The sequence below is a fragment of the Hemicordylus capensis genome, chromosome 3 (genome assembly GCF_027244095.1).
Source record: "Hemicordylus capensis ecotype Gifberg chromosome 3, rHemCap1.1.pri, whole genome shotgun sequence".
NCBI lineage: Eukaryota > Metazoa > Chordata > Lepidosauria > Squamata > Cordylidae > Hemicordylus > Hemicordylus capensis.
In genome coordinates, this window is record NC_069659.1 from 224822257 (window position 1) to 224846347 (window position 24091).

The 24091-nt window shown below is 39.0% G+C and overlaps 1 protein-coding gene across 36 annotated transcripts in view; it reads right to left on the bottom strand.

Moving 5' to 3' along the window:
* Window positions 1–24091, bottom strand: part of ANK3 (ankyrin 3) — a 661543-nt gene that overhangs the window by 39821 nt on the left and 597631 nt on the right. For 25 of the 36 annotated variants that reach the window (XM_053306987.1, XM_053306988.1, XM_053307003.1 and 22 more), the window contains 9 exons: window positions 19749–19903; window positions 17322–17533; window positions 16522–16729; window positions 13795–13891; window positions 11982–12210; window positions 8635–8760; window positions 6923–7045; window positions 6443–6469; window positions 1208–1289 (listed from right to left, as the gene is read on the bottom strand). In XM_053306987.1, coding sequence (XP_053162962.1) covers window positions 1208–1289; window positions 6443–6469; window positions 6923–7045; window positions 8635–8760; window positions 11982–12210; window positions 13795–13891; window positions 16522–16729; window positions 17322–17533; window positions 19749–19903 — 1259 coding nt within the window. The remainder of the gene's footprint in view (window positions 1–1207; window positions 1290–6442; window positions 6470–6922; window positions 7046–8634; window positions 8761–11981; window positions 12211–13794; window positions 13892–16521; window positions 16730–17321; window positions 17534–19748; window positions 19904–24091) is intronic. The other 11 variants (XM_053307011.1, XM_053307009.1, XM_053307019.1 and 8 more) reach the window with 1 other exon arrangement.

The following is a 24091-nucleotide window of genomic DNA, read 5'->3' on the forward strand; positions in this document are numbered from 1 at the left end:
AAATCAAAACTGATTTCTGGATGCCTCTAAGTACCAGTTGCAGGGGAGTAACAGCAGGAGGGAGGGCATGACCTCAACTCCTGCCTTCCAGTTCTTACCGCCAACTCGTTTGGTGGTTACACAGAGACGGGCCTTCTCAGTCACTGCCCCGAGATTGTGGAATGCACTCCCTGCTGAGATACGATCCTCCCCATCTCTGGCAATTTTAAAAAAACACCTGAAAACCCATATTTCTGCCCAAGATTTCTCAGCTTCCTAATATTTTTGGGTTTTAATTTCTGGTTATTTTTAAATTGTTAAATTGTTTTTAAGCTTTTGTATAAGTTTTTAACTGGTTTTATGTTATTGTAAACCGCCCAGAGACGAAAGTTTGGGGCGGTATACAAATTTGATAAATAAAAATAAATAAATAAATAAATGTTCTAACTCTAGCTATATGTGCGGTTCTATTCAAAACAAGCGATATACATGTGTGGATTATAATCTCTATGTTTTGCCTGCCAATATATTATTTGCTGTGTAAACTTCCTATATTTTAACATTTTTTTGTGGGGTTTTCTACCCCACAACTAAATTGCTATCCATTTCAAACAGACACTCTCCCCACTTCTCAACTGACATGTGGGGAGATTTAAAGAAGTGGCATGAGTGGTGCAGGCTGCTCCATCCACTCTCACTTCATGCACCATGTGTTTAAACCTCCCTGTGCATCAACTGAGCAGCAGCAAGAGTGGCTATTTACATTTTACAACTCCCTGTGCTTCTCAGCTGATTCCTGGGGAAGTTTAAATAGCCACTCTCCCCGCTTATCAGCTGATGCATGGGGAAGCGTGAAGTTTAAATACCCACTTTCACCACGAGAGTGGATTGTTTAGCTAAGGAACCTAACCACATCTGGGGGGTTAGGTCAAACACTCCAATATTATGGTTTCTGTGAACGTTACCCAAGGGATATTACATGGCCTCCTTGATTTAATTTTTTGAAATTTCCTAGCAGTGTAATCTATGCAAAATGAATTTCAAAAGAGAGCATGTGGTGTTTTAGCCTGAATTTCCCAAAGTTTGAATGCTCAAAAAGGCTTTTGAATAATTAGATGCTTTTGACTATTGAATCAGGCTTTTTCAAACACCAAAATATGTTTATAGAAAAAATGTCTCTTCTTGTGAAATAAATCTATAGCATTAGTACATTTGTTAAGGAACTCACTCATTCCAGGCTCAGTCAGATAGCTGTAGCGCTTACGTAAAGCAAGAGAGACAAAGTTCTGTCGCCGATCCGTTTTCTCTGTCTGTAACAAAACAAACTCTTTATTAGAAGCTCTAACAAACAGTATCCAGAACAGATTTCTTTTTGGTATCCTATGTTTCCATTTAATGTTCAAAGCAGTGGATAGGATGAAGCAAATACCTGCTCAGGACAACAGGGAAACCCCCATCAAAACCTTGTAGATCTTTTGGAGATATTACTTCTCTGTAGCCCCTCCTGGTCTGTGGAATGCACTTCTTGCAGAAATTCGTAATTTGAATTCTTTATTGGCTTTCAGGAAAGCCTTAAAGCCTGTTTGGCTTGGCCTTCCAGGGTTTTTAAATTGTGTAAATTGTTTTAATGTTGAAACCTGGTTTTTCAGGGTTTTTAAACTGTTCTGTTTGTTTAATTGTTGTTGTTTTATGGTGTGTTATAATTTTTGTTTTAACTGTTAATTGATTTTAATTGTTTTGTTTTCATGTAAACCACCCTGAGCCATTTTGGAAGGGCAGTATAGAAATGGAATGAATGAATGACTAAATAAATAAAAAACTGTTTCCTTGGATAAACTAGGTTATAAATCTGTCCGGGAACTGAGTAGGGACTGGGGACCTGGCTCTATCCTACCCTTTCCTCATCCTGACATTTTAGCCTAATCACCACCCCATGAAGAAGGTTGGTTTGGAAGACAGTGACAGGTACACCTAATGTCTGAGTGGAGAGTTGATCCTAATTCTGTTCCGGCCACTACATCACTGACACTATATAATTAATTGCTTCCCTGGAACAATCATGGAAATTCTTGGTTTTCTCCAGAGGTCCAGTTCATTTATCTGTATAGTAGAGTTTAAGTTACAATGTAACCCACATTTGTTTTTGTTTTTAAAATGTTGACCCACCTCATTCAAATCTGGCTCAAATCTGCTCTTTAAAATTCCTCAACTGGCCAGGGCCATACCTGAGGTTACATTTTGATGACAGACAATGAAGACTTAAAACTTAAGATGTATGTTGTCACTGAAGAATAGATAATACTATTCTTGTCTAGTCCATTGCAAATGCGTGTTTGGGGAGGAAGGAAAATGAACAGGTATCTTGGAGCCTATTCCGATACTACTTTATCTTAGATTTGACATTAGGAAGTGGGCCTTGGGCACATGTACCTTCTTCATACATCTTCTTCTGTCCTGGATATTAAATATAAAATTGCCCCTTCTTTCATTTGATTCAACTATGGCCTAGAAACTGATGCTCTTTTCACCTGTAACTTCATGCTTTTGTTTTTCAAGACGCTTTTATGATATAGTAGTTATCTAGTTGTTTTCTGTTCCTCAAATAGTCAAGGACTAGTGAAATAATTTATATTTCCAGGAAAGAGGTTAATTATATATCTAAGTTAGGAATACAGCAGTTCAAAGGAAGGATGTAAACAAGGCTGTATGCAACAGCTTGTTTTTGACTGTAGGAATTATTAATAAGAGAGCTGAATGGAAATGCTAATGTATTTCTTTAGTTATAATTTTCTGCATGATTGTTAGAAAATTTAGGATAAAAGAATTCAAACTCTTTTTAATCTGCATTTTACTTCATAGCTTTTATATTGCTTTTATGTAGCCTGTATCTATTATTTTACCCATTCTATATTTTTAGTTGCCCTACTAGTTGTACATTTACTCTATTAATCTTTCCACAGTTTTTAGGCTTAGCTGTTAGTATTTTATTTTACTAATTACCTTACAGTTTTTAGAGTTATATTTTACTATTTTAATCATATTTAGCTTCTAGAGTTATATTTTATTTAGTATGAGTTTTATTATATTCTATCTGTACCTTACCCTGTGCTGGTCTTTGACCGTAATAAAGATGATTGAATGATTGAATTCAAAGTCAAATGGAGAGTCAGGATATCTTCAGACACCTCACCTGACTTTGGGCTAGGGATGTGCATGAAATTCGCATGAATTGATTCAAATTTTAATTGAATCATAATCAATTAGATTTAGAACCATTTAACAAAGTGGCAATTTGTTCTAATCAAATTGGGTAAATTCAAATGGATTTGAACAAATCTCCACTCTGTTCAGTGGTTCCAATTCAAATCAATTAGAATTTGATTTGAATTGATTTGTGAAAATTTTCTGCATATACCTATTTTGGGCAGCTTGTGAAAAGCTGTGAGTGACTGAATTAAGACTAGGTTCCTTTAACAGGGTTTTTTGTTTTGTTTTTTTTAACGTAAAGCCCTTTGTAATCTATTTTATTTTGATCTTTTATGCTCTGTCTATGGTCTGTATTTTGAATATGCTTTACTAGACATTATATAAGTTAACAAGTGTTTTATTAGGAACTTTTTAATCTTCTTATCTTTTAAGTTATCTGTACAATGGCCCTAGTGAACTCAGATTCAGGAAGTACTGTATTCTGTGGCAGGAGATTTCCACACCCCTCAGCTTGCTAAGAAGCTTAAAACTAATTTAAATGCTGAGGGTGTGAAAAGCCATCCCATAGAGGCAATTGTGGCACTTCACTAACCATAAAAACCTTGCAGATATAATGGCTCTTTTTGAAAAAACCCCATAGGATCAATGTGACCCTGCAAAATGAGTGTGTTCTAGTATTCTACAGGATCAGAAAGATCTTATGTTCAAACAATCACAGGAGCTCTCAGATTCACTTGTTATGTTTGGTGCAGGAGGGGTGAGAACTGCATATTGAGACTGCTCTCAATATCAAACCTGAGAGAATTCTGGGGCAATGCAATACTTGAACAGGTTCCTAATCATACAGTAAATTGCATATCCATTCTTAGATGACACTGAAGCGTATGTTAAGTATATGCAGGTATCAAGACGAACATTGGTAAATGTAACACCAAAATCCTCGTTACTAGGAGAGCATATAGGAATTTGCCAAATGTCACATATTTGTAGGAACATTTGAGACACATTTTAAACTTTAATTTTTTATTGCATAGTTTCTTTATTTTAAGTTCTTCATCTCCATCATGTCACAAAGTATCAGGGATAGTCCTTAGCTATAAATGGGAGCACCCATACAGAAAGCTACAGGTACACATGTGGAACATCAATAAAGCTGTAACACTGGCCAATCAAATACTTTGCCCCAAATTAGTTATTTATGAAAGCACATAAATCACACTGTACACCTACTTTAAACTGAGTACATAAAGGACAAAAAAAAAAGACATGGAAGGGGAGATTTTTTAATATGCACAAATGCAGGGATGTGGATTAGAAAGCGGGATACAATTGCTAATTGATAACTTGCATCAAATTCCTATATGTAGGCTTGTTAAGTAAGGCTAAATGCTTCCTACTGAAATTAGCTTGTTGACTAAAATATATATTCTGTTTGGAAATAAAATATTCAGAGTTATAAAATAGCTCTGACAAATCAAAAAGTGCTGCTTTGAAATTTAGAGATGCTAGATATTAGGTGATTTGGACTGTTTATTGGACTGTTGGCATATCTAAGGGTACTGATCCACAAAATTGATCCTAGTGACCAAAACGGTCACACACATATCTGAGATAATAGGTACAATCCATAAACCACACTGTGCTGATCCACCTAACCATTCCCAGCTAGGGCACAACAGATTGTCGTTTCTGGCCAAAAGATGTTGCTCTGAGGAGTCACAACAGCCTTAGTAATCAGCACTGAGTCACTGGCCAACATCCAGACTAATGGTCCATCAGTGGAACATTGTTCCTGTGAACAGGAGGAGGGACATTGTACTAGCACAGGGGTTCCCAACTGTTGTTGGACTACAATTCCTATCACCTTCTGCCACAATGGCCTTGGACATTGTGGCTGGGGATGATGGGAGCTATCCAGGGTGTTGTGCTTCTGTTCATGGAAGCCACATTCCGCTGACAGAACGTTAGACTGCATGTCATCCACTGAGCCTTGGAACCATGACCCCAGGATTTGCTGGCCCTTGGGTGCTTGCATTGGTACAGGCCAGGGGAAGGGTAACATCAGCACAGCACAGTTACCGACTGCAACAATTCTTATTTACAAGGAAGTGTGATCCAAAATGACAGAACGTGGAAGGAAAATATATGCAAGCACTGTTCCACAAACATTTGTGCAAGAATTTGCATAAGAGTTCGTGCAGGGCTATAAGTAAATTCCATAACAATTATGTTTGTGCAAAAGCTTGCATATGCAGAAGAACATTGATGGATTTAATTTCACTTTTCTTATGTAAATCTCTACTGTGAGATTGCAAATCAGTCCTTCCATTAGCAGAAGATACCTTCTGAATGTGGAAGTGCACATGTGGTACCAAGCCATAATTTTTTAAATGTAACTCAAAGCTATTTTTAAAAAGATAGTTTTTCAGGAATTAATGCCTGGTTTGTTTTTGTAATTCCAGACAATAAAAAGAAAAAACCCAACAATGATTAAATATTTGCTAGCCGTTGGTCAGAAATGATCCAGTTATAAACCATGGGCCAAATTATATTAGGGATATTTTCTAAAATCTTCAAAGATACCATACTTATATAGTATCAATTACAGATAACATAAGCCATCTCATAGAGCATCAAATGTGGGAGAATATCTCAGTATATATTCTGTTGAACCATTCTCTCCCTCTGTATTGACTTTCACCTGGGTGAACAGCAATACTTCTGGCCACTTCTGAAGAGGCCCTTCGATATCTCACACAGAGGTATCCAGTAGTCTGCTTCTCTCCAGACCTCTGATGTAAAAAACCTCACAAAGAATACTGTACAAGAAGACTGGGTGCTGTAGCTTGAAGAAGAGCCACTGAATGCCTCTAGGTGAAGTATGGAAAAACATCTCTAGATTGAAATGGCCACATGCATCTTTGTATACCTAGCATGAAAGTAAACACATCTGGCCGAGGGCCAACAGGGTGGAGGCAGCGAAGGAGGACTAAGGATTCCCTCCCATGTGTGCAGCAATACAAGCTGCATACACAGAAGGGGCAACTATGTCCATATTGTTCTAAGCATAACATATGATCTTAAACTTTATCTGAAGTTTGCAATTTAGTTTTTTAACAACAAAGCATGTCCATATACATTTTAGGAATTTAGCAGTTATATTTCTGTGATATTATATTTCTTTATTGGTATGAATTTTATAATAATAATATTAATAATAACAACAATAATAATAAAAAGACAATGTTTATATTACCTCATCATCTTGATCTGACTCTGTTTCCTTTTGGTCCCAAGATGCATTGCAGAGACAAGGAATATTATAATGGACAGCAGGGAAAAGAATATCAGGATATGAAAAGGACTAAGTAAGGGTGCACAAAAATGCAAGCTAATTTATAAGGCAAAGCAAACCCAAAGTGTCAACAGAAAATAACAAACAAAACTTTACATCCATTGCAAATTAACACATGACATTACTAGAAGCATAAAATCTATGGACTGTAAGCTGAAGCATGAGCTATAAACAGAGGATCCAGTCATCAAATAATAGAAACTCAACACCACAGTAACAAGAAACTTCAAAAGCTGTCTGCATACATGAAAACAATAAGACATAAAACAGGCTTAATCCCATTGCCAGGCATTCCCATTACAAGTGTTTTGTTATATTAAGCAGAAAATAAAAAGGGGGCAGGGCTATTGAAAGATATTTAAGAAGTCCCAGTGGCTGTACCTTTTTGTGTGCTGGCAGAGTGATATTCAAATTGCAAACGGCAGTTTGCGGCAGACCTTTTGTAGTCTTTGGTTCTTTCAAAAAGGATAAGCGACCACAGGGTTCTTGGCTGGTGTCTCTAATCTATAAATAAATAAATAAATAAATAAATAAATAAATAAATAAATAAATAAATGGATTCAAAAGGTCTCAGGTTCTTTGGGTCTGCGTAATATTTAATTTTGTCATTGCCTCAGATTAAAAAAAAAAACACTGTCTCCAAAGAAAAAGAAGACTTCTTGGGCCATTGGTCAGAAAGATGCCAGAAGATAATGTGATCAAATGTTTTGTTCTGAAACAGGGTTCCCAAACAATCATTTGAATCCAGCCTAAACATTACCCTGCCCCACAGACTGTGCCAAATTATACCCTTTATAGGGTGTCAAAAACAGAAACGCGCAACAATCAGGATGCCCCCAAGCCAGAGGACCCTGAATTATTCATAGAGTAGTTTAGTAAGATGATCCAGGTGATTGAAGCAAATCGACACGCTCAAATATCAGGAGATCTGATGAACATTAAATGGGCAATGATACATAACCCATGCCAACCAATTCACAGCTTCCAAAAATGTTGATCAATTGTCACATGAAATGAACTCCCATACATTATAAAATTGGATGAAGTTGGGCCATTTTGGGATTGTGTTTCTTTATTTAAAACATTCATAACCTGGTCTTTCTATTATAAAAGACTTGTGAAAGGCAGTCTGCAATTATAAGAAGAAAGATCCCATAAAAACACAAACTAAAACAAAACCAACTGGCAGTGGTTAAAAAAAATCATACTAATTGGAAGTCCAGGCAAATAACACAAATTTTAACTGTCATCTAAACAATAGATATTAAACAAAGTTTTCTTTGTTCAACAAAGAAAACTTAACAAAGGAGGTTGTTCTTCAATCTGAGAGCCACCACACAGAAGGCCCTACTTCCAGTGACTACTTATCTAACAGTTATCCTATCCCCAGTCCCCAACTGATTCCAGGTTATGTTTGCCTTTATAGGTCAATATTAGCACTCTGAATTGTACTCAGAAACAAGAGGGAAGCATAAAGTCGGTCAACAGGGCAATAATGTAACACAGCTAGTGGCAGGCTGACTGACTATTTATCCCTGTTTTAGAAAAGGCACATGGATTTATAATACAGACACTAGCAAGCATATTAACAGTCATGTGGTTACTCTTTTGCACATGGATAGCTGCATTATTTTATTCCAACCATTCAAGGATTATTTTATTTCAACCATACATACAGATGAGTAACCAAAAAAATAATAAAAATTAAAAAGCTCAAAAAGCAGCACATTGGTTTTCATAAGCTTGTCAAAAGAAGATGACCTTGCAAAGCTTTTTCAGCATCAGCAAGGAGATACACAGATGTCCATTCATGGGAATTTTATTGCAGAATCTTGGGATGTCTTCCTGTCTCCATCCTAAGTTTCCTGTGTACCTTGAACAGGTTCCTACCAGCTATTCCTAATTACTAGGGTAGAGATTTATGTCTAGTGCAGCATTGTAATGAATGGCATCCCAGGAATGCCTTTTCCAAACACTCCAATTAATAGGTATTTGGGCGGGGGGGGGGGGGCAGGGGAGTAAGACACCTTCACATTATCACAAGGAGAAAACATTTTTCTCTGGTGTAACTTCTATAATGGCCTTGTTTTTACCTTGATAGAAAATGGCAGTCTATTTTCTTTGAAAGCATAAAAATTAAATACAAGCTGCTGTCCTCCTTTCGTCAAAGGGGCTAAATTTCCATAGCAGTCCACATAAATAGGCTTCCCTTCCAAAACCTGTCAAATCAACAAAATATTTGTTAAAGTAAACTAAATAAACTAAAACATAAAAAATAAGCATCTCAAATTCTTAAAACTGCATCCAGAACAACAAAGACATCGCCAGCAGCAGAGCATGTGTTCAGAGGAAGCAGGGAGAAATTTGCGCTGATCTTCCTTGCCTCCAGAGGTGCTCTGTGCCTTCCAGAAACATGTCCCTGATGACAGTGCAACCCTCAGGGATATATTTCTAGAAAGCACAAAGCAGGGGTGTGCAAAGAGGTTCGAACCCAAACCAGTTTGATATCAAACCGGTTCAGTTCGAAGGGCAGGTGTTGAGCCAAACGACCCCCAGTTCAGCTCAGCCCCAGATCAAACACACATCCCCAGTCTGGGGGTTCATCAAGCCTTAAAAAAAAAGTTTCCTTTTTTTAAAATTACCCCCTCCAGGGGGCTACTCCAAGATGGTGGTGGTGGAGTCCTGCAGAAGTTTCCCCTCCCGCCGGCTTTCCTTTTTGTAAAAATTGCCGAGTTTGGGTGTCTTCTGCGCTTTCCGAGCCTATTCCCCAGCATGGCAGCCATTTTGGAGGCTGCCATGCCTGCACAGTGAGACTCTGCATGGCCAGATCATGACCCAGGCCATGCAAGCTCCCACTGCATAGGCACAGTGGACTCCAAAATGGCCACCATGCTGGGGAATAGGCCCGGAAAGGGCCAAAGACACCCGAATTGGGTGATTTTTACAAAAAGGCTGGTGGGGGGAGAGGGAGCCTCCCCTTGCCACCTCGGAGAAGCCCTCTGGAGGGAGTAAGTTAAAAACATGTTTGTTTTTTAAAAAAAGTTTGACTAACTGCTATGAACCGAACCAAACCAGGGGGAGGGGTGTTCGATGGGGGGCAAAACCAAACTGGCCCAGTCCTGTTTGGGTCTGGTTCAAACTCAAACTGAACCAGGCCAGGTGGTTTTGTGCACACCCCTAGCACAGAGCACCTCTGGAGGCAAGAGAGATCAGCAAAAAATCACTACACCCTTCCCACGCATGCTCCACTGCTGGGGAAGTCTTTGGCTTAGTTAAGAGTAGCATTCTTGTTTCTTTAGTCAGGATGTCAACCATTACTTAAAACTACACTTAAAGGTACTTAAAACAGTCTACTCAGGATTTTCAGATCCAGAGCCCTTTCTCACATGCAGTGAGAAAGGGATACTCATTTTGCGGGGCAGAAGCCTGAAAGCGCTTACATTCCTGCACACAAGCACTCGTCCTTCCTTGGGCAGGCGGACTGAGTACTAGCTCCTGCTGGTAGCTCCAAGGGTCAGGGTGCTGGGACGAGCCCCCACCGATCTCCAATAATGCACCACACGAGTGCGTGGTGAATTATGGAGATCCCTGCTCCCCGGGTCTGCCAAACCAGCACATGGTTCGACACACGATCAAATAAACGGGGTTAGGAGAGCGCCCACTCTCCTAACCCCATTTAGAAGGGAGGCTCCATAGGTGGGTTTGCCGCCATGGTCCCACCAGAATTGGGCCCAATTCCGGTGGTTCATGTGTGCATGCAAAACCAGGTTGGGCTCCTTTAGCCTGGTTTTGCACGCACCTATGAACAGCCTCACATTCTTATCAGCAAGAAGTGGGTGTCCGTCTTGTTGTTGGAAAAGTAAAAGCAGTCAGGACCAGAGCTACAAGTCCACGTCCAGGTATCAGGTTCAGGTCTTTAGCTATCTCCATTGTCCTGAACAATTTTACCAATTAGTAAAAAGATTCATGGGTCAATATGGAGATGGGGGGAAACACATGAACCTGTCATAGAGCATGCTTAGCTCTATCAATTACTTCCGCTGTTATTGCAGGCTTCCCCAACCTGCCGCCCTCCAGATGTTGCTGAACTATAACTCTCAGCATACCCAGCCACAATAAATTGTGGCTAGGGATGCTGGGAGTTGTAGTTCAGCAACATCTGGAGGGCCGCAGGTTGGGGAAGGCTGCCCTAAGGGAAAAGCCAAAGGGATGCCCCTGGTTCTAGCCGAAGTGAATTGCTCCCCACCCAATTAGTCTTGGTGGGCAGTGGTTTAATATTGCCTATATGTTTCAGGCATGAAAGAGCTATGTAGCCTTGGGGCAGTTGTCATTCCTAAATAATGCAAGGGTACACAAAAGGCAGCCACAGAGTAATCTACAGCTTTCGGCCTCTCTTCCCTTTCCCTGATTGAGGGCAAGCTTGCCGATTCAACAGAATAAAGTAGAAAGACTTTTCCTGGTTGCTATCATTACAGGCAGCAGGTGAGAGATAGCATGACTGAATGCTTTCACGTCTTAAAAAAAATCAAACTCCTGCAATATAAACCTAACATGGCAAAAGAAGTGTTCAAGCCCAGCTTTCTTCTTGATGTATAGTCATCCCTTGCCAACCATGGTTTTGAGTATATGTGAATAGGAAATTGTGACAGGTCTTGCCAACAGCAACCCAAGTATCCACAGTTGGCGAGGTTTTTTAGTGATGGAGGGCGGGGTTTCCAGTAGTTTGATCTGCTCATTTCTCTTGGTGACCTTTGTTGATCCTTGCTGACCTTGCTGTCCCTTGCCAATTTAAATGCCTTTGAGTGATTTATTTTGGGGGGGGGGGTACAAAAGATTTCCAGAGGTTCAATCTGCTCATTCTTCTTGGTGACTCTTGGCGAAACTACAGGATTTTGTGAGATTTTTTAGCTCGGGGGTGGGGGGTGGGTTTCCCTTTATTTTTAGGTCTTTTTGCAGTCGTGCTTCCTCTAACCCCATTTCCCATAGCCTTTAATACCTTGCCAACTGCAAATTTGCCATCAGCAAGGTTTTGTTGGTGGATAACTGTACCATTTTTCTTGTGTACAGGGAGTTTTGTGTGTATGTAAACATCCAAACATGTAGGAAAAGGCTTTACTCTTTGATTCTGCTATAAATGTATAAATTATAGTCTATTTATAAGGGGATATAGCCTGCCTCCCTAAGCACTGGATCACTCAGATCCCCTTGCTCTCATTGATTTGGGGATTTCGGTTAGGGTAATGGAAGTTATATCTTCCCTGATATCATCCTCTTTGCTGAATATGTTAAAATAATTTATTTGCAGATGATTGACTTATAGGGATTGGGATGGTTTTCTCTTACTTCCTCCATCATAGAAGAGCAAGGAGCCAGCAAGCATTTTATCAATCTCCGCAAAAATGGCTGGAACGAAGGCCTTCATTGTTGAATTATGATATACCTCAATATCTTTACTTCTTGCAACTTCTTCAAAATTCTCTTGCTGCTCCAAAGTTTTGTCCACTTTATCATCCGTCATGCAGAAGCAGCGCAAATTCGACTCCACAGCATCATTCATTTTGGCAAAAATCACAAACTTGGCCATGTATGGAACACATATTAATTCCCTATAAAGCTGTGAGGCCAGCCCAACAGTTTCAAGAACTTGATGGCAGTCTGCTAGCCAAAATCTGAATATAGATATATAAAAATAAGATCAATCAGCCCATCTTCATACAACGAAAATCTAGTTCACACAGAGCTGGGCAAAAAACATTTTTTAAAAATTCTGTTGGATCATTACCATACTACTGGTATTCTCCCTCATAATTTTACTCTGTTTTGAAATATAGCCTGGAATATCAGCAGTACTAGAGCACAACCCGTGGGTCTTTATTCATCTTTGAATTGTTATTGTTTTGTTTAAACACATATTTGGAAGTAGTGTGTGTGTCTGTGTCTAACTGCTCAGAATGTGACCAAGAAAGAACATAGCAAAAGAACAGTGTCTGGCAGTAAAGGAAAAAATACTTTTTCTCTTCAAAAAACCCATTTTTTGGTTTTCAATAACCGTAATATTTGAAAAATGAAATATTCACCAACATGACAAAATACAAGGAAAGATAAACCTTTGATGTGATTGGACCCTTCCAAGGGAAAGGCTTAGCGATTAAAAGGCATATGGGGAGAACATGTTCATGACTGAACATATGTCGGCACAGAACTTCTCCAACCTATGACAGATGCCTATCATATTCTGATTGGCCAGGCTGACCTACAATCCTTCTTCAGGTCAGCCCCTGGTCCTGTACATGCTGTCTCTTATCTGGTTGTCTTTACATCAGAACTGTCTTGGCTCCCACTCAAGGCGAGCTTTCTGCAGAGCCCTGTTTTTCAATTCTTTACTCCATGCTTTGTGTTCTGTATCCAATACTTGTTCTTTATGGAGAACAACAATTGGATCAAGCTCCGAAACCCTGCCCCATCCCCACACTTTCTCTCACCTGCCTTTGTAAAACAAAATAAAAATTTAGCTTATTGGGTGTTTTTTTATTCTTCACTTTCATAAACATCAATTTGTCTTTAACCACACAGACCACAATCTAGCAGAAGCTGAGCACTTTTAAGCCCAATGGATGTGAACAGAAATATTTAAGCACTGGAAATGTGCTTAAATTTCAAAAATTAAATTCCAGGATTGGCACATGTGAAATCTGTGACAGCCTTCATTTTCTTCACTTAATTTGTGTCAGTAATCTAGGTTACTGAAGAATCCAAGCTCCTGTGTACAGTGTGCAAAAAAAAATCTTGATGTGATCATATGCATCCTGGAAGCAAGATTTATTTTGACACACTGGTCATAACCTGGATGGAAAGAGCAGAGATGTAAATGAACAGAAGAGAGATCCAGAAATTGCACGTCTTAGTACAAAGTCTGGAAATGAAAGGCAGAAGAAGTGTAGATCGCAAACAAGGTTGTGACGCTCTGCAAACAGGACCAGGCAATTAGGAACCCCAAAATCTGGGAAGCAATTTGAGGGGAGAATGCTATAAGCATCTCTTAATTTGAATGGAATCAAGCTTGCATTAAAAATATCTGTTTTAAATACCTTAACTAATTTTGCTCCACTTCGCCTCATCTTTCCCCCACCCCAGGCAAAAAATGACCAGCCATTGAACTAGATCATGTACTAGTGTAAATCACTGGAACTATTTTGATCCTCATAAACCTTTTAAAAAGAAAACCATCTGTTTTGCATTGGCCCTTACTATACCTGGCTGAAACGTTGGTTGTGAAAGACACACAATCATTTACAAAGGTCAGTGGAGTAGTTCCCGTGATATCTTCCCACTGAGCTGGTGAAGTACCTCCTATGAAATAAATAATATGTAAGATACATTTGCTTTGATATCTTAGTTTGCACACAGTTTTGGAATTGTGCTTAAGTATGCTTCTACTTGGTAGAGCTTTATTTGTGGGTAAGCAGCTGCTGAGACATCCATATAACAAATATCCATCCATATAACAATCCATATAATTTGGGCTGTGCTCCCATTCTCCATTTCCAGAGGGCAGGGCATGGAGGCTCTGGACTACTGCATAAGGGCAAATGATGCAGTTTGTGAATAACAGAGAGTCAAAGTGGGCCTGTCTCTTTACTGCCTGTGATGGCTTCCATAGCCACTGTCTTTAGAAGGAGCGAGCATGATTTGGCTAAATCTGGGAGAAACCATGATGGGGGGGGAGGGTTGTGGATTTCATTAAGGTCCTCCTATCTTTTCCACCATCATATCTGCATTGGATGCGGGAAAGAGGAGGCTAACATAGCATATTTCCTCCCTTTATACCCCTATCTACCTTGCCTGACACCTAGCTTTCCAGCCACCACTCCTCAAATGGCACAGGTACCATACCCCCTAGTGCTTGCTTCTGTGTGTTCCTGCAGGCCTGGGGCCCTGCATGACCAAGTGGAAGGAGCAGAAATCCTCACATGGATATAACTATTGACATGGTGTGCACACAGATCCTTCATTGCATCCATATTATAATTAACATGTAATTTAAATGGTGACAATAAATACACAGTGTTCCATGTAGTGAGGCTCTAGATCCTTGGGGATATGCTGCCCAATCACAGGAATTTATAATTGACAATGTGAATGTAAAACAGATAAGCAAAAACCAGTGGGAGAACATTTTAACCTTCCAGGACATCCTGCTGAAAACTTCAAAGTGGCGATTCTTCAACAGAAGAACTTCAAAGGAAGAACAGAGCTTGAAATAGCTGAATGAGAATTTGTAACAATGTAGAACCTGGTCAGAATAAGGACCAATAATTTATATTGCCTTACAGAGTTAATTAATATAGAACTAATGGGAAGATGTTATCCCCATTTACTGCTATTGGGAACTATCACCATGCTTATCTTGTCTACTTTAAGTTCATCACAAGACTAGGTAGTCATTCAACCTTGGAAGCAAGGTTGCTTCCACACAATCACTTTTACCCAGGTTTTCCTCCTACCTTGCTTCCACACAACCAAACATTGGGAGCACACGTATCTCACAAACCTGGGTAGTACACAGTTTTTGAGTGTGTGAATGACCTCAAGGCCTTTTGCATTTCCCAGAGCCCAGCACATTTCAGTCACAAGAGGATTTCTTCAGGGGCAACCATTTGTAGTATTCAAAAGAGAGAGTTCTCCTTTACCTTCTCACAAGGACTACTAACAAAGACTAACTGTTAGAGTTCTCTTTGGAATACTACAAATAGTTGCCCCTGAATAAAGCCTATTGTGGTTGAAACACTTTGGACTCTAATAAATGCTTCACAACACCTTGAGATTTTGTCATCTATTTTTCTTTTTGGTTGGGTGCTTCCTGTTTTTTCCATCTGCGTTTGCACTTCCTGCAATGTGGCTCCGCTGTTCTCATTCCCCCCCCCTCTACAGATATGTATATGCATATCTATGCCTACTAAGGATTACACTTTATGCATCTGATGTGAAAGCTAAGGCTACAATAAACGTGTTAAGTCCTTAAGATGCCACAGAATGCTGTGTCGTTTTTGCTGCTACAGTGTAACATGGCCACCCCTCTGAAAGCAATTACCATGGAATTAGTGAATGCTTTGTTTAACATCTCAGCCTGAAGCTGTTACATTATTTTTTAAAAGAATAGTAAGAAATAAGTATGGTTCTTTTAAAGCAACAGCATGGTTCTCAAAATATTAGAAGATAGAAGGAGGCCTGGAAAGTAAAGTCTGCCATATAAAACTTATGTGTAGAAAAGCTACATATATTTCTATTATATTATATAATATTCCACCTACTATAAAATATAATAAACGATCAGTGAAATGTGCATGCAGCTGTCAATTTAAAGGAAAAGCTACAAATTAAATGCTAAGTTATTGCAACGTATGTTCAAGACAACAGAGAACAGCACAGGGTCTTGCTCACTGGCTATGTGCATGCTGGATTTTCACAGGCCCACAGAAATCCTGGGGTGTAGAGCAAGACTTTGACGTTCCAAGAACCTCAGCTTCCATTTTTCTAAAAGAGCATGTTACTAGCCCTTGGGGTTGTGAAGAAATATTTGAGAGTATATGGGCATGAGCACTGCCTGCTGAAATTTTACAAAGCTGAGGGGGTACTAAAACAATTTCCAGTTGTTTGAGACTGGATTTCATGGCCTTGTATACTTCGTTACTGACTAGCAATGTCTAGTAAATATTCAAACTAGTAAAACATGGCAAAATAAATTATTCAAAACAAGAGTAATTGTGCTAATTCACATAATTTATACAGGATGCAGAATTTTATTTTCCTTTGCATAGAATAACTTTTTTAAAAAATCCAAAGCCTGTTCATACTCTTACCACTATTTTTCATTTTTGTCTCTTCTTCAATATTTGGAAAACTCCAACAATTTTCAGCAATAGCATGTTTATGAAGACATGGTGAATACGTGAATGTGTTTCTTTATGCTTTTGACTAACCTGTAATGCTACATAGTAGCCGAAGGCTTGGCGTCGTGTCGCCTTTGTATCCATTGCTGATCCCTTCCCCTGATGGGGGTGGCACAGGAATTGTCATGGTGATTGGTTTATGAAACTTTCTTCTTCTTGGTTCCACAGTGACAATGGGGCTGAAAGTTGCTTTGTTGCCAAGGATTTTTTTGACTGTTTCATCTGGAACTGGTTGAGCCTAGCATCAACACAGAAAGACACTCTAATATTATGATATTAAGATTTTGTTTCCGCCCCGCCCACACACATTTTTTAAGGTAATTGGAATATTATTCTAGTTTTTCAAATTTAATAGGGAATGCAAGTTGTACTTTATGTAAACGTCTTATTTCTGTTATGAATGTTGTAAAGGCTACCAAAATTCAGTATTCGATGGTAACAATCCAATACAGACTTGATAGCAAACCTTCATTCTTTTGGGTTCTTCATGAATCAAGCCAATGTAAGATATTTCACTGATATGGGTCCCTAGAAGAATCTCCTAATAACCATAAATCAAAATCCACATTTCATGCAAGTGGTAGTGCTGTAAAAGCTGGATTCATCAATAGTGCAGTTGATCCCAGAGAGAGACAGACTTAAACTACTCACATGATCAAGGCTTAGTAGGGGTGCCCAGATACAAAGGAGGACAGGGCCTTTTTACCATCAGTGGTTAGACTGAAGAAGGAATTTATGCAGTTGCAGTTTGCCATGCTAGGATAAGAAAAGTTGTACCTTTTCTCAGTTAAACCTTACTTCTGGTTTTCAAAGAAACATGATTTTGTTACCTGAAGTCCCACTCGTATTCTTTTGGTTAATGCTCCTTCTGGAAAAGAGGCCTGAACACGAGGGACAGTTGTGCTGCTCAGGACACCCCCCTCAGGACCAATCTGATTGCTTTCTTGCTTAATACGGGAAACCACAGCAAAGTACTGAGGGAAGTCCTTGGTAATAATTCTACAGATACGCTTCTTCTCAAGTTCTTCAGCACTGTCCAACTCTAAGGAAGGGGGAAAGTGACAATGTTTAAGTAATGTATGAAGACTACTGAAGAGAGATTATGACTGGATTTTCAAAGGAAGGCTTCCCTATTTCTACCTTTTCCCTTTATGTTTGTATAACTTTGAAACCTAACATACAGACTACCCTTAACCTAACGTTTTCTCCAAAAACTTCCTTCATGTGAACCCTGAACAAATCTGCACTGACAAGTTGGGCTTAACATCATGCCCTCTTCTCAGATATATCTTTATTTTAAAATTCAACATCCAGCCTAAAGAATAGTTCTGTGTAACTCAAAAGCTCTTGCATTGCACTTTGAAAACTCGTTGGACCTCATGAAAGCTCTTAAGACTGTTCACATGATAGCTAAGAGGGCAGGACAAGTGTCCTACCCAGCTTTGGGAGCTGTGCATGTTCCCCATTTTTGATTGTCTGTTAGCAAACAATTAGGTAGGAGGAGGAGGAGTGCTCATCTGTAAGACAGCAGCTGGGTAGGACAGCACTATCCAACCCAGCCTTTGTACCTGGCACCTTAATGAGGTAGGAGGAAAAGCCATCCTACCCAGCTGTTGTCTCACAAATGGCACTCCCCTCTCTTTCCACCTAGTCGTTGGCTAACAATCAAAAACTGGGAGCACATGCAGTTCTTGAAGCTGGGCAGGATGCTTGTCCTACCCTCTTAGCGACTGTGTCAACTGCCTTATTATTTAATTGATATTGAAATTAAACGTTTGTTGAACATATCATTCTTCTGGTTCAACAAAAATCTGGATAAATTACTGGAAGGGTCAATATATGAATCTTTAGGTACATCTGCACCAGCTGTTCTTTGCAGGATACTTCCCAGAACTCTGTATGAATTGGCTAGAGAAGCTGGCTCTGATGTGATCTCAGAAAACATCAGTTAGCTTTTGTATGTCGGTGTTCCTTTTTAGAGACGTCTTCCTTTTTACCATGTGTCTATACAAATGTTTTGGATCTGTCATCCAGGTTTGCCAGCAATGTTCCCTCTAACAGGGATTCCCAGATGTTGTTGACTATAACTACCATAACCCCCAAGCAAAGGCGATTGAAACTGGGGATGCTGGGAGTTGTAATCAACAACTTCTGTGAATCCCAGTTAGAGTGAACACTGTTAGCCAGTAGATGGTGCTATTGTCAGCATATATGGTAATGATTCCATTGTAAAATGGAGAAGAGACAATAGGGACAGAGGATTCATTTCTCTGTTGAATCAGATAACAAAGAAGTAATAATACCAAGGCAGCTCCTATACGTCATCAAGATGCCATTACTTAGATATTCAGTCTGTCCTCTTTTCTGTGTCCTCATCCACAACACATAGGGTTGGTTCAGACATAAGTCATTTCTCCACATGGAGAAGGCTGGCCATTCCCAACTGCACGGTGGAAGTAAAGTCTGACTTGACACATTCCAGGATACTTATAACAGCGGCAATTCAGATGAACATATTGGCTGAAAATAATGCTGCCCCGCTAATCTGAATTGCTGCAAGAAAGCAGCTGTTCTCTCTGGAAACATGTTGGGTCACATGTCACTTCCTTTGCATGTTTATATCTCTGGAAATGGCCTCAATGCTCTAAGTGGAGAAAATGTTAGGAAACTGTCTAATTTGGGAATCAGACAAATTCATGGAGAAGAGTGGAATTCAGTGGTAGAGCTTATGCTCTATATGCAGAAGGTCCCAAGGTCTATCTTTGGCATCTCCAGGTAGGGCTGGAATCCTGCAGAGCAGCTGCCAGTTCGTACAGACAATACTGAGTAGATGGACCAATGGTCTGACTTGGTATAAGGCAACTTCTCACTTGCAATGTGGCAAAGTGCATGGAAGCAACAAATCTGATAAAAATTAAAACTGTTTTAATTTTTAAAAATTAAGAAGGATATTCAGTAATAATTTTGAAACTAACATAATCTATTAACATCTAGAACTGATATAGGTGCTGCCAAGAAATATCTCCTAACTTTTGCAACTCTGTAAGCAGTTCCTGACTGAGGGTTGTATGTTTTTTCTGATGACAGGAGTGATATATATGATTGATATATCCATACAACATGATACTGTGATTATGTCATTTGTACAATCACTGTGTAGTTCAGTTTTAACAGGGCATCTTAAACACATTTTCCATCTGATAGATCTCCAGCAGTTTACATTTGCACAGGTCAAAGTGGTGATGAAACTTCTTTACCTTCATTCATGCCATTTAGTATCTCACTGAGATTTTCATGTCTGCTATCATACTGATGTTCTTTCCATGTTTCACCATTTTCACTTCGAAGCACAATCAATTCTCTTTCCTTTCCTCGCATTGATCCAAAATGAGGGATTTCCACTATGACAGGACTATACCAAATTTAGAGAAAGAGAGAGAGAGAGAAAGAGAGAGAGAATCAATTCATATTGTAAATGTATTTTTCAGTTTATTTAAAGCCCTCTATTTGTCATACAAACACAAGAACACTTATGGGAGAAAATGTTTTTAAAAACTGGCAAAGCTGCAAAACCCTTTACAATTCAAATGACAAGTTGTGTTATCAATGATCCACTCCAGTTAGACACTGAGATAAGCAGACACAGGAGTGCTGACATACAGCAATTCACATGAACGCAAAAGTTTTAAAAATACATATAAGCAAATTAAAAACGGATTTCAGCAGGCAAGCTGATCCTGCACTTCACTATGCAATGCATACATGATGCCATCTATTCAAGGCTGTGTGTACTCTGTGCTAAAAAACAAACAAACAAGGTAAAATTTCTTTGTTCAAGTAACTTAAATTATGTGCCAAGAAAAGCTGGATTCTGCAAACCTGTACAAATTATGCAATTAAACTAATCTGCATAATTCCTTCATTTGCATAATTTAATTCTGCTTGTGTTATAGACAGAAAAGGGTAAGAAGCAATGCATGACACTGAAGAACATGCTCCTGGTCACCAGAAATCTTATTTAGCAAACTTTTCTGGCTTTTGAGACGTCACCAGATGTTGTCCATCAAATTTCAAAAAAAGTTTTAAATAATCACCACAACCATAAGAGCTAGACACTTTTAAAAAAGTTAAATCTGAAACTCTTAGGAAGCTGATTTTTTTCTTTTAGGTGCTTGAGCAGAATCAAGGCACATACGCAACCCTGTATATAGATACATTCAATTTACTGGGGACTGTGTACACTATACATTTTTTTAAAAAACACCACTCTAAAATTTTGTACCAATGTTCTTCAAATAGTGTATCAAAAAAAGACAAGTGCCTCAACCTCTATAAATTGCTGAAATAAAGCAGAATTTTCTCATGTTGCATAATTTAATCTGCTTATTCTAATGATGGGCTGGGGTAAAATAGTATGCAGGGCATAGGTGCCCTATCTCCTGGAAATCTTACTATCCACATCATTTCAAGTCCATCGTCACATACATGAGGACTAGAAGCTTGTTTTAACAAAAGAAAAGAAAAAAGTGAATACTGAGGAGAGTGAATTTTGTACTCAGTACTTCTAATTCATGCTAAGAATCACAGAACACACACAGCCCCGGGCTTAGTTTATTCCATATCAGTGGTAGATGCACCATCATAAGCAAAGATTAAATTCAATTCTGAAGTGTAGAAGGAACACAGTCAGGTTTAAGAGAGAGAGAGAAAATATATAAATTCTATTTTGCTAATGGGTCACTTTTCCATTGGCTTGGATGGAAAGCATGCATTTTTCTCCAATATACTATTGGGATGAAATCTTCCCTTAAAAAGGAATTATTGCAATTGAAAATGTACATGGTACTGTTTTCTAATATACTGTGCAGTACACTCCTCTCCATATTTACTCACAAGTAAGTTCTATTTGATTTAGCTACTAACAGCAGCATCTGGACATCAGAATGGCTCCAAGTAATCGTCAACATTTAAGAATTCAAAGGAGCTTAGAACCAAATAAGTGTGGTGAGAAATGTGCTCCTAGAGCTTGACCATTAGTGTCTGAGCGCCTATTTTCCCACACCTCCTTTGGTGCAAACTCATCTTTATATAAAATGCTTCATATGCAGAGCCCCTGATAAACATCTAGAAATGTAACTAGTAATATATTTAGCCACTTATGGGAACATCTAAACATCAGGATGCCTTCATGTAATGTTCATCCAATGTAGGGCAATGGAGGTTTCCAGGCTTTAGAACCATAGACTGGTAGCAGTCTATGCAAGTAGAAAGCATCAACTCAATTTAATCTAGAAGATTACAAGAAATACTTTGAGCAGTGATATTACTAAGCTGCTTCCTTCCATGACAGCAAAACATGGTGGTCCAGTGGAAGTGTAATATTAATCTCCGAGCTATGATTGGGATACAGAGAGTTATTCACAGGAATCTCATAGGAACATAAGAAACTGTCTTCTACCAAGTCAGATCACTGGTCCATCTAGCTCAGTATTGTCTATACAGACTGGCAGTGGCTCTCCAAGGTTTCAGGCAGGAATCTTTCCCAGCCAGGGACTGAATCTGGCACTTTCTCCATCTAAAGCAGATGCTCTTCCATTGAGCTACAGCTCTGTCTCGCACTCTTCCCTCTTCCATTTCATGCATGAATTCCTCTCTGTCTCCTCTTTTTGGAGCTCATCATGGAGTAACATTACATCTGCATTGATGCTAATGTTAATCATGGCTAATTTCAAACCAGAGTTTGCAATCATCCTTGTTAAAAGAGGATTTGCATAGTTAGGAGATATCCACGGTTGGGAATATAACATGTGTGCTGGGGCCAGTGGTGATAATAGGAATTACTCAACCATTCCATGCTATAATTTTTTGCATTGTTCTTTACAATGCTGCTGCAGCTAGGAGGAGTGAGCTTTGCCAATGCTCTGGATATCACACGCTAGCTCAATTTCACAATGTTGGTGTTTCTGCCACTAGAAAGAAATGTTCAAGTCCTTTCATAATGAGTACTAGTTCAGACATCTGACTAAGTAGTAGTCCTTCCCCTGGCTGATGAACAAACCTATGCAACTTGTGAACTAACAATATGTGTTGTGCTAAGTGCTTGATAACACTATTTTTGCAGTCCCCTATGGACAACAAAAAGAGAGATTTATTGAGCTTCCAATGGGAAATTATACCTAGCTGGCAAACAGTGTTCACTTTGGTGAGTCACAAGTTGTGCAAACCTCTGACAGTACCATGATCTATGCAGCTGCATTCACAATGGGAGCTGCATCACTTTCCAAACCCCTTCGAAGGAATACACCTAATATTACCTGACTGTGTATCTTCCATCCTGGATTACAAATGCATAATTAAGTGGCCAGTGTAAAAAATCAACAGGTACAGCTCTTTGTTTTTCGTGCCATTCCTTAATAAAATGGGCAGTTTTGCTAAACGATTCATAGGCAAGAAAAGCATTTGAGGGATTTTGTCACAGAAACATGAGCAGTTATGGATTTTGCAGTTTTAAGATATTTAAACAGACAGTATCATTATTTTCATACAGAGGTTGTACTCTACCCCCTTATATTGAAGATAAAACTGCAATGATAATTTGTAATATTTAGCATTTAACTAGCACCTCACAAGGCTGTATAAACAAAGGAGCAAATAACAGATCTCCAGTCTTTATATTTTTACCATTGGAAGGGTGAATTAAAAGCAGTAATAACAGGAGGAGGAAAAAAGTGAGGATTAAGGGCACAATTCAGCTAAATTTAAGCCCTTTTACATTCCATTGATTTTAATGGATGTGTCAAGCATGTGCTTGAATAATTTCCTTGAGATGTAAACAACTGCTTTCCGTTTGGCTGGACTACATCCTTGCTGTTTTTTGTAAAGTGCCAATTGTTATTTTAATGTTATATATATTTGGGGATTTGTTCATGACAGTTCAAAAGGAGATGGATATCAGCAAATTGTTTGCCACTCACAGTTCCCAATTTACAAGTGTTTAAACACTGAAAACTATCTTTTTAATACAACCTTTGCAGGTGAATATGTCTGATACTGTCTCTCTGTATAAGACCAACACAGCTTTGTGCACAAATATAAACAATACTCACAGAGAAGGTATTAAACAGGTATTGAACACAGGACTTGGAACAACATGCTACGTTAAACTTCATAACCTTTGAATGCAGACAGTCAATATACTCAAATCTTTCAATGATGTTATATATGACAATTACAATTTTCTGATTATTGTACATTTATATCCAAAATTCAAAATTCACACTTTTGCTTTCCAACCTGAAACATAATTCAGTTTTAAAAGTTTTTAACTTTCCACCAGTCTTATCCAACCAGATCCTTTATTTAATTCCAACAAACAAGACCAACTTTGGTCACAGGGGTGGCCAAACTGCCACTCCTGAGCATTTCAAGACCTGTTTAATGTTATGCTTACTGCAAAGATACAAAGGGGCATAACAGGAAACTGACAGTCACTTCCAGCCTCCCATCTACACACTGGGGCTGAGTAGGGATGGGCCCGGACCGGTCCGGAGGCCATTGAAATAGCCTCCGGACCGGTCCGGACCTGGGCGGTCCGGTCCGG